The sequence below is a fragment of the Phocoena phocoena genome, chromosome 4 (genome assembly GCF_963924675.1).
Source record: "Phocoena phocoena chromosome 4, mPhoPho1.1, whole genome shotgun sequence".
In the NCBI taxonomy this organism is placed as follows: domain Eukaryota; kingdom Metazoa; phylum Chordata; class Mammalia; order Artiodactyla; family Phocoenidae; genus Phocoena; species Phocoena phocoena.
The window spans coordinates 70,414,611-70,428,796 of NC_089222.1; the positions used below are offsets into that span (position 1 = coordinate 70,414,611).

At 40.0% G+C, this 14,186-nt stretch overlaps 1 protein-coding gene across 1 annotated transcript in view; it reads right to left on the minus strand.

The window, feature by feature from the left end:
* FGF12 (fibroblast growth factor 12) overlaps window positions 1-13,342 on the minus strand; it is a 575,717-nt gene extending 562,375 nt beyond the window's left edge. The window contains exons 1-2 of the mRNA XM_065875999.1: window positions 13,276-13,342; window positions 12,987-13,129 (exon numbers count right to left, since the gene is read on the minus strand). Coding sequence (XP_065732071.1) covers window positions 12,987-12,999 — 13 coding nt within the window. The 5' untranslated portion in view covers window positions 13,000-13,129; window positions 13,276-13,342. The remainder of the gene's footprint in view (window positions 1-12,986; window positions 13,130-13,275) is intronic.
* Between the last annotated feature and the right edge of the window lie 844 nt (window positions 13,343-14,186).

A 14,186-nucleotide genomic window follows, 5' to 3' on the forward strand; every position in this document is an offset into this window, starting at 1 on the left:
ATGGGTGAAAATAAAACCATAAGAGGGCAAATCTTCATAAATTTTCAGAACTCTGGGAAAAAAGAGTTTTTCAAAGAGAAAAAAATAAGTCATATTCAAAAAATGATGAATCAGAATGTCATCAGACAAGAACAACAAAACTGAAGGGAGAAGACATTATAGTGGTGCCATTTAAATTCTGAAGGAAAATTATTTTCAACCTAGAATTCTATACCTAGCCAAGTTATTGCCCAAATATGAGGAAAGAAGGAATATATTTTCAGATATGCAAAGGTCCAGAAAATTTAACTGTGTATCCTTTTTTTCAGGAAGCTGCTGGAAAATTGATTCTACCAAAATAAGCAAGTGAATTAAGAAAGAAGAATACAGAGGATACAAGAAAACAAGAGAATCAAGCAAAGAGACCTGCAGAGATTTTCCAGGGTGATGGAAAGGGAGATTCCAGGATCAAACCAGTGCATAGGGCATAAAAGGAAAAGCGCACATATAGAACCAAGTCAGAAGGTTCCAAGAGAGATTACTTCAAGAAGATGAACTTCATAAGATATCTGTGCATCAGAACGGCTGGAGCTGAGATTCAGAACAGTGGCAGAGGCTTGGAGTTAAATAGTGAAAAGTATGTATAGAAAGCTGAACAAACAAAAAACAAGACAACTATCAACCACAGAAAAAAACAAAATCATAAGAGAAAGGAAGAGTAATCACAGTCATTAAAAACATTTACATAGTCATACAAGTGTAACTAATAAATACTGAACTAACCAAAACAATAATGTAACAGCCCTGGGAAGATGGTAGGATAGGAGGAATGCCTGTTGTGAGAGTGTGATGGTAAGAGAGAGATGAAAACTTCATTTCTACAATGGGACATCAAAAATAGAGCTGAGAAATTGAGAGGAGGTAAGAAGAGAATGTCATTTAGAACACAGAGGTAAATAGCAAAAAGAATTGCGAGTGATGTCTCTGGAGAGAAAAAAAATTTGAGGGAGGGGACAAGGAAGTGCTATCTTTGATAATACACTTTCCATAACTGTGACAAAAATGGCAAGTGCACAAAAAAGAAAAGGAAGACATCATCTCAAATGTTATTCATGGTCTTCCCTGGTGGCGCAGTGGCTGAGAGTCCGCCTGCCAATGCAGGGGACACGGGTTCGTGCCCCGGTCCGGGAAGATCCCACATGCTGCGGAGCGGCTGGGCCCGTGAGCCATGGCCGCTGAGCCTGCGCGTCCGGAGCCTGTGCTCCGCAGCGGGAGGGGCCACGACGGTGAGAGGCCCGCGTACCGCAAAAGAAAAAAAAAAAAAAAAGTTATTCATGAGGGATCATCGTTACACCTCTCTTGCTCTAGAAGCATTTCTGAAGGAATGAGTAGCATCAGAGGCTGCAGTGTTCCCCAGCCCCCTCACACCTTTACTAAGACCTGCATGATTCAATGGGGAGTAGGGATCAAAAGAGGTTGCTCAGAGAAAAGACAAGACTGTCCTTGCCATCTGTGTAACCGCTCCTTATGGTTATTTGATGAAAATCATCTGCTGACCTTCATTTTCAAAATCTTGTTCATAAATCTTTCACCAGCCAGGCTGAGACCTTCTCTATACAGGTGGTATTCTAGATTTCAACCATTGATTACGGCTGTCCAGTTTGGCAGGAAGTGTCTTCCTGAAACTGTTTTAAGACTTTGATCCAGGGCTTCCCTGGTGGCGCAGTGGTTGAGAGTCCGCCTGCTGATGCAAGGGACATGGGTTCGTGCCCCGGTCCGGGAAGATCCCACATGCCGCGGAGCGGCTGGGCCCGTGAGCCATGGCCGCTGAGCCTGTGCGTCCGGAGCCTGTGCTCCGCAATGGGAGAGGCCACAGCAGTGAGAGGAACGCGTACCACAAAAAAAAAAAAAAAAAAAAAAAAAAAAAAAAAATATATATATATATATATATATATATATATATATATATAAAAAAAAAAAAAAAAAAAAAAAAAAAAAGACTTTGATCCAAAACAGCTCTATGCTGAGTTACAACTAAAGGCTCAGACTGGAAGTATTATGCTTGGAATTCATTTAAATCTTTAAGCAAACTGAATCCATCAGACTCAGCAAAAGCAATGGCTATGATTTTGTACCCCAAGTTATAATGAGGCAGTTTTGAGATACTTAATGATAGCTACATTTTGTTAAGTGCTTACTATTTGCCAGGCAGTGTGGCAAACACTTTCATATATTATCTCATTTAATCCTCAAAACAACTCTAAGAATAAATACTATTATTATCTCTATCATATAAGTGAGAAAATCTAGAGTTAGGAAGATTAGGAACCTTGCCCAATATCTTCTGCTAGGAAGTAGACAGACAGAAATCAAAACCAGAATCGGGTTAAAAACTGCTCTAATTTCTTCATCTTCTCTAAAGAAAGACAGCCAAAATATCAAAATACAGTGATGGTAAGTTGAAAAAGAACATATATCTTACATGAATCTTCATATACTTAAGGAGAATTTGAAGAACTTCATATAGCATAGTTGCAAAATGCATGCATATTAGTACCTGTATAGTGTTTGTCCTGTTACTGTAATTCTGAGAGTTGATAATAATTTATAGATCACTGAAGAGCAATTTTTGAGCCTGACACATTTCAAAAATATTTTTTGGATCTTCCCCCTAAAATACCAATCTGTAAGTTTCAATGCAAAAATTTCAGGGGATTGAGAGCCCAAGGTGAACAGAAATGAAACTCACTGTTCCACTAAGCAAGGGAAGTGTGTCAGCAGCAGAGGTTGGCAAAAGTCACAGAGTGCAATACTGGATCACAGCATTTCCTCTGGCCGTGGAACTGTGCTTACAGGTATACCTAGCTTTGTGCGATGGATATTTTCTTGAAAATCTAGGGAATAATTAAAGCTTTGCAAATGGAATTATACTCTAAAAGCCCTGGAATCTAATTTTTAAAAAGACAACTGATATTAATATTTTTGAAGTATAAGTTATCATTATCTACATTATGTAATTTGTAACAGGCCGCCACAATTTTCTTCTAATCTTGGGGGGCAGGGACTATCTGCTTCATGGGGGGCAGGGACTGTCTTCTCACTACTATATTCAGCACCTAGAACAGTGCCCAGCTTATCAAATATTTGCCAGATTAATGAATTAACCAATCACTTAATCTTTCCTAGTTGCTACATGTATATTAATGATGCTATACCTTTGCTCATACTATTGCATCAGCTTGGAATATTTTTCCAATGTTTCAATTCCATCCCTTCTGCAAGACCAAGCTCAAATGCCAACTCCCTTCTCTGTATTCCCACAGATTATAGTTCTGTATCTGGTGTAACAGCAGAGGGTATAAATCTTGTATTATTCATTGGTTCCTGGTCTATGACACCTAGGCAGAGTAATCCACACAGAAGGTATGATATTAAAAGTAAATTTTAAATTTAATCTAAATTTTCACGTGCATACCCCGCTGTCAGCTCTTCCTAGGCTTCTGTTTGTGTCTCTCTTCAAAACCAAGTCTGTGAAGTCAGAAACTGTGTCTCTTCATTTGTAATCTTGATGATAAGCAACGTGCCTGGCACAGATAAATATATGTATTCATTTTATAAATGAAAACATGTATTATTTGTATACACCATTAATAACATCTTTGTACTAATTAACCAGTGTGTGGGTATGGGTAATACTGGGATGATTTTGTAGATGTGATCTTAGTTACTCTTTTAAGCTATAGAGTTCCGTCATGAGAGTGCTACCCCATGATCAGCCAAATGTACATTTATTTCTAGATACAATACCCAAATACAAGAGAATCATAGACTACATTGTTTACAGCAGGGGTTCTCAAAGTGTGATCCCCTAACTAGCAGCATCAGCATCCCCGGGGAACCTGTTAGAAAATGTAAACTCTCAGGCCCACCCCAGACCCACAGAGTCAGAAACTATAGGAGATCGAGAAATATGTTTTAACAAGCCTACAATTTATTAGAATCTATATTTACAGTTGAAAACACCTGACCAGGTACAACTGGGCAGAAGGTTGTTCTCACTATTCTTCCCTGAACAATGGAATGGTACCTGGACCTAAGCAACCATGTCAACATTCCTATCACAACAGTCAAGTTCTCTCTTCTGAGGAAACTCAACTTCATCTTAGGCCAGACAATGGGAATAATGTAAAATTCTGATCAAAAAGATTAGTGGATTTCTTTCATTTTCGTCACTATTCTTTAATTTTTTAGCACGACTTAGACCAGTAGGTCTTAAAAACTATCATTTTAAGCCATATACCACAGCTGCATGGCATTCTGCTTGTTCCAACCTAAGGGGAAAAAAAAAATGAGTGAACTAGAACTAGACAGAATGAAGGAAAAACTAGCGAAGCAGCAAGGGTCATCAGTCTAAAGAAAAGTACGAAGGAATGGATTCTAGACCAATCACAGCTGGTATCAAAGTAGGGTGGGCGGGCGATACCAGGGGAAGAAAAGACTATGGTTCTGTGAGAGTAAGAATGGTGGCAGCGGCCAGCATCAGCGTCAGGTAGGAATCTCATCTTGCATCAGGAATGTTCACATGCGATGGACTGAAGGATACTGAAAGTTGCATCTGGCTCCATGCGAGGGGCTAATGTGAGAGTGAGGAGTTTAAGGCAGGAATCCAGCCCCATACAGGAAGAGAGGAAGTATTAATAGTAAGCCTAAGGGTCAGAGGATAATCGCAACAGCAGCAGCTGTTAATACTGAGGACTGATTTTATACTTGGTTCATTATGTAAATATAAAAGATATATTTATTACATTTGCTATATATTATATATTTATTATATATTATTACATCCATATATAATATATATTATTTGTCTCATTCATCTTGAAAGAGCCATTGTACAAATAAGGAAGCGAAGACACAGAGAGATATCTTGCCCAAGTCACAAGGACTAACAAGTTGCTAGTTGTGTGTCTGATTTGAAGTCTTGTAATCTTTCTACAACACCACTGAGCTTCCCAGGTAAGTAGGTGATGTGAGAGAAGGAGGTGCAACCCCATGCTTACTTAAGCCCCTGGGGTTGGAAGCCACCTCAGGCATATGAGCCTCGGGTGCTCTCTCATAGCCACCTGACAGCAGGCAGGAACACTCCTCATGCTTCCCCAAGTCTGGCTCTGATTGGCCCAGGGTTTCGGTGAGCCTGAGTCTGCAGAGATCACCATCCTGAAGGCTAATAAACTGTAAACATCGTATGTGTGTGTACACAGCTGGCCTAGGTTTCAGCAAAGGAAGTACCAGCCAGAGAAAAGTATGCCTCAGATGTTCAGTTGTGGTTAAGCTCACAGACTCGAAGCTTGTCTGCTATGTACTAGCTATGTGACTTGGTCAAATTACTTAACATCTCTATGCTGGGGTTTTCTACTCCCTAAAATAGGGATAACAATACCGCCTGCCTCACTGAATTGTTATGAGGATTAGAGTCACTATATGTAAAGCACAGTGCCCTATACATAGTAAAATATATATATAAGCACAATTTCAAAAGACTGTTATCTCCTCAAATGTCCTTTCAATGTCTCACATGAATAAAGCGTGAAAACATCAGGCATAAAGATTTTTGCTTTAGTTCAGTTTAGGTAGATCTGTTTAAAACGTTTATAACTAAGCCCAATACCTAGTGTACTTTATAGAAAAAAAAAGTAATAAAATATTGATGAAAGATTTAAAAAAGGAAAAAACCCTCACAATCCAATCATCATTACCCAAATATTGCCTCTTTTTACATACTGACCTCAGAATAGCAGCTTACCATTCCTTTTTTTTTTCTACAGTGTTTACAGCCCATTTTCAATTATCTGTGCTCTCTGAATCACTGGTGGTGGGATTTGTTTCAGGTAAAAAGCCAGGCAGAGTATATGCTTAAAAAAATGAAAAAGAAAAGCTCTGTGGAGAGGCAACAGGTGTCCCCTGGGATACCTGCCAACGTACCATCAGTTGGATCACAGCAGCAAAATACCATGGCCTCCCTGGGTGGGAGTCCCATGTTCCCAAAGACAGGGAGACAGAGACTGTTTCAAAAAGTAACTGGAGAGAATAGCAAACTAAAATTAGAACTATAGACATTGATCCTGGAACAAAATCCACCATATTCTGCATGCAGGGATGCCAATGAGGATGAAGACACTGGGGGAAGTCATCGGTCTTCTTGGCCTCAAACACACGCCATCTATTTACATGTCTATTTTCTAACCCAAGCCTGTAGGACAAGAATTAGTTTCTCTCTTCTACATGTTCGCTCTCTTAACACTAAAGAAGGCAATAATAAAAATCAAGGTCCAGGCAGCAGGAGTACTGTAGTGTTTCTGACAAAGGACACACGTACCTGTTAACGTTTCATATTAATCACCCTGTAGCTTACCTACTGATTCCTAATTGAGAGTGCACATCCTGATCACATGAGGTGCTTCTTAAATATCCAAGTCGCATGTACCATGGGGTGTCCCGTGATTCAGATGTGCACCCACCCCTGATTGAAAATCCTGTTAGCGGCCAGATTTTACACAGTCTATGTTTTAAACCCAACCAAGGTATAATACTTGACCAATGCATCTTCATCCCCAACTCCACAAGATGTTATATAACTGCCTTGAAACTACATCTGAGCCACAAAGAGATAAATTCACGTTTTTGAGGAGTTACTGCAAAAAAAATACATAGAATAAGGACAAATGAAATCCCTTTTGGTAAATTAAAGCCTTTGCAGAAGTCAAAGGAGATAACTTGTTGAGTGTGTATGTAGTATGCTTGCTGCTAAAACTACAAAAATGGCAAAGGATTAATTTCTCCCCTCTAGGATGAGATCCTAATGAAAAGACAAACACAGCTAATAATAATAAAAGACTATGATTCTAAACTCTAAATGGTTTATTGGTACGAGTTTAATTTCATAATCATGATATAGGGGGTATGGGGCTAAGGGAAGGCATAATGATTCTTATTTTACAGAGAAATAAAGAGAAGATGGATTGCCTAAGTCACTTCGTCTTTCTTAGCCACTGTTTTGTTATCTACAAAATGAAGTTAAAATGTCTAATCACAAGGTTTTAAGGGTGATGACATATATTAAAAGCCCTTTAAAAAAAATACAGAGTGTCTCATGAATGTGACAAATCAGGAAACCCAATATTAACAAATCCAGTATAACATAATTATTAGTCATTCAGTAAGCATAAAACACCACACCTAATAGGGTCAAAAGCTTAAAGGCATAAAAGGACAGGGATAAGGGAATGATGGAGAAAACCAACTGGCCACCTCCAGACTCATTACTAACAAACCTCATAATAACCACCTGACTCAGACGATAGGTTACTAGCCAGGTAGATAGTCAGTCGGACAGCTTTTAGAGTAGGTACTTAGCAAGAGTTCAAATGTTCTCCCACACAAAAGTTCTGTTTAAAGAAACCAAAAGTGGAACAAAAGGCAGGCATTATTGTTGTGGAATGTTAAGTGCCTCCGCAGAGGTCATTAATCACTACGACTTTAGATTCTAGCCTTCTGGGTAACCTACTAGAACTCTGAAAGATGAATGGAGAAGAGACATATGATGTTAGAAATCGGCAGGTCTTGAGCCTGTCGATGTATCTATCCCCAGACTGTAAGCTCCTGGAGGGCAACCCAATGCACTATTCATATCATCATCCCCTACATTTAACAATGTGCCTGGAACAATGTGGCAACTCATTAAATATTTTGAATTAAATGAAATGAACTCCCTTTGATATTTAAGAATCTTTAAGACTCAGACAGGAAAAGTGATTTGTCCAATGTTACACCATTAGAGCTGGGATATGAAGTGATCTCCTATGCCCAATGTGTATTCTGTTATGTTTTGTACTGTATTATATTTTACTTATCCTACAATGGTCTCGGAGATTTGGTTGTTTGTTTTTTAACCACAAAGTAGCTTTTCTAAAAATCACTTCCCAGCTCTGATAAACTAGTTACTGCATAGACATTTCCTTTGTCTCCTGCAGGGTGAACCATTCTGGTTTCAGAGAAATGAGTACTCTATACCTTACCTATGTTGGTTCATGCCCCTGGCTTGCCTCTAATGTTGGTGTGAAACTCAGAACACAGTTGAATCTTCATTGGGAACACATGTAAAGAAAGCAGGTCATGTTACTGCCTTCTACGTTCTGGAATAGCCAAACTTCTTTCACCTCTCCCAATTTATAATCTCCTGGATCCATGAACAAAGGCTATCCAATTCAACATATATAATCTGAGTCCCTACTATGTAAACGAAAATGTTTTATCTGATGCAGGCACCTGAGTAGCTACATGAATATTAGATTCATATTATGCCCACAAAAAAGTTATCTATGAATGGAGATTTGAGAGTGAGATGTTTAAGATCAGAGACTGCATCTCAGTTTTCTTTTACATTCTCAGAACTAAGCACATTGGGAACATAGCAGATGCTCAATAAATGTTTGTTTAAATAAAGAACACAAAAATTATAATGTTGATTGTAAGAAATGCAGTATGTGAAGGACAAACAAGGACTTTAGGTCATATAAAGTATACTAGTAAATATTAATTAGATGTAAGGGAGGTCAGGGGAGATCTTACATAGCAAGAGGGATGGCAAATGAACTCAAAAGAACTGAACAGAGGCACATGACAATGAGAAGAAGGTAGTGCTATATTCACTCTAAGATGGGCCTCAATTTAAGCAGTCTAATATCACACTGCCGTGGGTTAATACCAGGACATTTTAAGGAGCTCAAAATAAACCTACAGAATAAGCTTTTTTTTTTTTTGCAGTACGCGGGCCTCTCACTGTTGTGGCCTCTCCCGTTGTGGAGCACAGGCTCTGGACACGCAGGCTCGGCGGCCATGGCTCACGGGCCTAGCCGCTCCACGGCATGCGGGATCCTCCTGGACCGGGGCACAAACCCGTGTCCCCTGCATCAGCAGGCGGACTCTCAACCACTGGGCCACCAGAGAAGCCCCAGAATAAGCATTTAAAGATAATCAGGGGGGGCTTCCCTGGTGGCGCAGTGGTTAAGAATCTGCCTGCCAATACAGGGGACACAGGTTCGAGCCCTGGCCTGGTAAGATCCCACATGCCACGGAGCAACTAAGCCTGTGCACCACAACTACTGAGCCTGTGCTCTAGAGCCCACAAGCCACAACTACTGAGCCCATGCACCACAACTAGTGAAGCCTACGCGCCTAGAGCCTGTGCTCCACAACTAAAGAAAGCCCGCGCAGAGCAACGACGACCCAACACAGCCAAAAATTTAAAAATACATAAATAAATAAATAAATAAATTTATTTTAAAAAAAGATAATCAAGGGGTTGAAATTAAACGGCTGGAGGAAGAACAGAGAGGGTATTTTAAATGAGTCCATTTTCTGATATAACCGTGAGGCAAGCAATTTCTTCTGCATTTCATTTCCATTCTTTCCCAAAGCAACCAAAAACTTAAAACATGATCACATACGCAGAAGCTTCCATATTGATTAGTTAATTTCAAATCTTCTACACTGAGGTCCCCAGAGTGGTTCATTCGTAGATACAATCAGTCCCCTAAGGTCTAAACTAGTGCTTCTTAAACTTTAATATGCATACAAATGACAAGCAGATGCTGTTGAAATGCAGATTTGGTTCAGTATGTCTGGAGTAGGGCCTGAGATTCTGAATTTCTAACAATTTCCAGGTGATGTTAATCCTGCTTGTCTATGGATTACACCTTGAGTAGCAAGATCCTAGACCAATGTTTAACTTTGACTATCAATTCGCATCACTTGGGGAGCTTTTTCAAAATACCTAGGCCCAGGTTCTACTCCAGAACCCATTAAACCAGAATGTCTAGAGGTGTGGCCTAAGTATCTTTATGCTTCAAAAGCTCCGCAGGTGTTTCTAATAGACCAGCCTAAGATTGAGAACCTAGCTGGACAAAGAAAAGATGTGTTACAGGAAAAGGGGGGGAAAAAAAGAGAAGATCGGGAGAGAGAGAGAGAGAAGGAGAGAGAGAGAGAGAGGGGGGGGGAAAGTTCTTTCCTCGCTGTAAATCAATGCTTCTCAAACTAATGTGCATACAAATAACCTGGGGATTTCATTAAAAATCAGATTCTGATACAGTAAGCCTGGAGTAAAGATCAAGGTTCTGCAATTCTAAATCAAACCACATTTTGATTATCAAGAGTCTAAATGAGTTATTCCCGAACACAGTAACACCTGATACCTTCAAAATAAACACCTACGCCTCTCTCCTACCCTAACATTCTGACGTAACTAAGAAAGGGTTTGACCAGGCAGGAGGATGTCTAAAAGCATGCCAGATGATTCTAATGTGCATCAAAGTTTGTGAACCACTGCAAGGCACGAATTCTGTCAAAGCTGTTCAGGCTAGGCACCAGCCCAAATCTCTGAGGCAATATTAATTACCATGGTACATAAGGATCACTGAAATTACACTATAAATTGATGGCTAGGTCAATTGATTTATTTTCCTCTCCTCTTTACCCTGATAACAGGAAGTGATGCAAAGCAGTAAATAAGGAAGCAAAAAAAATTGACCTTATTTGTAAATAACTGATGCTCAACTTGCTGGAGACTCTGGACAAGTGCTCTAAGAAAGGTTTTCAAATGCTGGAGGTAATGTGAAGGTTGTCAAATGCTGGCAACAAGAGTCAAGATTAATTGGGCCATTAGCCTTTTTTCTGGGATAGAGAACTCTTGAACTTTCAACTGACTCATGTAATAATACTTTGAGTATTGAAAGAGTTTCTAGTAGAAGAAAATATATATGCTTACATTTGAAAATGTCTTCCTGGAATTAAATTTGAATCTGTTGAGGGAAGAAGTTTGTACATGGCAGCATAAAGTACTTAAAATTGCACCAATTCAAATGGGATATGGATACATTCTTCTTAATACACATTTTTTTCTTCTATAATAAAATTTCAAGTTAGCTACCATTTTTAGCTGTGCCATTTGCATCAACTCAGAAAGTGAGACCAATGTGTAAATAATTAGCCATTCTTCATATGATCAGTACCTGGCTAATTCAGTTTTGCAAAGGAAGTCTGAGAACTAACATGTAAAAGGACTTTCACCATGTCTTTTGCCTGAAGCAATTATGGTACCTCTGCAAAATGACCACAGTATTGGTTTGGGGCAAAATTATTAACTGCCTTTGGGTCAGTGCTGTGATTCATGCCTGTATCACTGCTATTTAGATTTCTATAGAACTTCTGGCCTGATTCTTCCCAGATAAACTTCTGAGATTCTTTCTCCTTTCCAAAATCCCAAGACTGGCAGAACAGCTAGAATGCTACTGTTATCAGCATGAGATATAAACCACCTGGAACCCTGCATAACATGTAGCATATTTTATGGGAAACAAGGAGAAATAAAAAATTATCACTAAGAGATACATCCTCTTTTTATGATGGGCCAGGAATTAGTGTATAAATTGGATGCAAAAATGTTACCAAGAACCTCTGCCAAATAACCAAGTTTAATAATCAAACAGCAGGTGTCCTCTAAATACAAGAAAAAATGCTTCTTAGTATAATGATACTGTCTTTTGTTTAATCTCATGTTCCAGAAATACTTAATCAACTGGAATATTACAGACCTCTGTGAGTTAAGACTTGGCTTCTCGTTTTAAAATGGATTCTACAATACAGTTAATAAATATATGCCTCATGTACATTTATTGACATGGGATCTCTCATATATGTACATCATTGTTAGTCAAGGAAATGCCCATCAGCAAAATATCAGAATAAAATTATCCCAATTAAAATTTGCCAGCTTGTCTGAATCCATGTTGACTCAGTTATTTTCATACTAAAAATGCTTACCTAGGTTGAAATACTTAACTCCTCTAATTAGATACTTCATTGAACAGGTACCTGCTATCATTTGACGCGCCAGTTTTATTAATCAGCCCAGAAATAGGTAACCCACCACCACTCCCTGATCCTGAGCACATTACCACAATGACTGACATTCTTGGTTTAAAAATAAAACCTTGTTTCAAATATAGCTTCTCGAGTTCTGGGTAATGAATATAGTTTCATAAAAGTTGACATCATTTCTTCTGATTTCACCACAATTAAATACATCCAGTATCCCTACTGGATATCTGACCACATTACTCAAGACTCTTGCAAGCTGGTGGGCGTTTTAAAGAGGAGGAGGAGGAGGAGACCTGCATAGATGGAGTTAAACCCAAAGGCTATCCAATCTTACAATTTTAATAGTCATTTTGTTTATGGTTAAATATGCCATCAGAAGTTGATTTTTACAGTTCATTTACCAGTTAGTATGTGCATATTATGCAGATTTGCTATGAGGAGAATATTAATATATACATATCCAGAACTAGTATATGCATCATGCCTGGAGCAAGCGGTACTCCGATACACTGTTCTTCTTAGAGGTCAGTTCTAACGCACACTGTTCCAAATAGACCCAATTTCTCTGCTGATATATTTTCAAAATGCAGTAGGATGTGGTCATACACACCCAGAAATACCATCTTCGTGGGGTGGGGGTGGAGAAATCCAAACATTTTTTCTATAGCAATGCATTATTGGATATCAGATACAAACGTGCCTGTCAGCAATCCTAAAGCAAATGAAATATATTTATTTGAACCCATCCATTCTACAGAAAAGAAACTGCTTTATCAACACATCTCACCTCCCCCACCATCTAAAGACTCTTCCCACCCCCCTACCTAAAAAGAAAAAAAAAATCACACTTCACTACGCAACTGATGGAGTATTAAACACTGTCTTCCAAGCTGTGGGAGTTAAAAAGAAGTCGCCTTCCTGCCACACTTCCCTGCTGCTGCAACGGACATAGCATCTCCTCCTATCGACCTAGTATGATGCTCACTCCCCAAGCACTGCAGTCCCCTCGCCGAGGGCTGCCCTGGCCACACGCACATGCAACGGGAAGTCCCCCGATGGGGACAGCCTCATACCTTTGCTCTCCATTTCGGTCCCTTTCGAGTGCTGGGAAGTTCAATGGAAGTTGGCCGGAAGATGTGGGCCCGCTTCAGATTCCCAAATCCAGGAAGCCAATCTGATGATTTCGCCCGTACTTCCTTTCTTCCCCTCAGGCTTCCTGAAAGATGGGATTTCTTAAACCTTGAAGCTGCAATCAGCCACCAAAGGACCCTTAGCAGCAGCAGCAGATTGCCTCTTCAGGGGATAGGTTGAGACCTGGTATTGATATGCATGCACGATGCCCGCTCAGTTTGTTTTTTTTACCTGGGTCTGGAAGCTGCAAGCAGGAGCTGTCCTCCGAACGTGGTGCTGCAGGTGTAGTGACAGATCATCCCACTTTGCTCTCTGGATGTACAGCAGATTTGCATGGGCGCTGGCACGCATGCGCACGGCGTCCCTTCGGCCGCCTCCCGCTCCCCCGCCCTTCTTCCCTTCTCTCCCCAATACGGTCCTCAGTTATCCCCGCTGAAGAGCTGTAGCTTTCGGTCACAGGGAGCGCTGCTAAAAATAAACGCCGGACCGGATTTTCCTTTGCAAACTAGAAAATGGATTGGATTGGGATTGTGTATCAATCCAATACGATTTTCCAGGATGGATTACTGAAGCCTTGGAGGAAACTGGGGTCTCCGAGCTGGGTATGGTTTTATTCAGAAGCAGAAAGGAGAAAAGAGGAGTGTATTTACAAATTCCATTTAATGGTCACAATTTGGGGTTCTCTTCCTAGTTGCTGCAGTAACTTTTCATGTGAATGCTTCCTCCTCTTCTACCCACTTCCCCCACTGACTTTACGTTTCTCTTTGTATTTCCATATTTGTTTTGTTTTTTTCCTCAGGGATAGAGTGGGAGTAGCTCTGGAGCTACCAAAGATTGATATTCTCCCACTTCTTTGCTACTCTGACTGAGTTTTCCTGCCTCCCCGAGATCCCTTTGGCCTCCACCTCAAAACTGTTCCATGAACAGGCTCCAGGGCTTCTAAAGTTCTCTGAACAAAGCCACTGAGGACATTGTGTGGTGCTTTAGGTTCTTTCCAACAGTCTACCAAGAAGCAGAGTCCCCACAGGTGGGGAGGCCCTTTATTGATAAGTGCTTTAAAGCTGTATAAATAATCATTTTTATAAAGATGCAGAGGAAGAGTGTTTTTCTTGTATAAGGTTCTAGGGAAGGTCTCAAAGCCA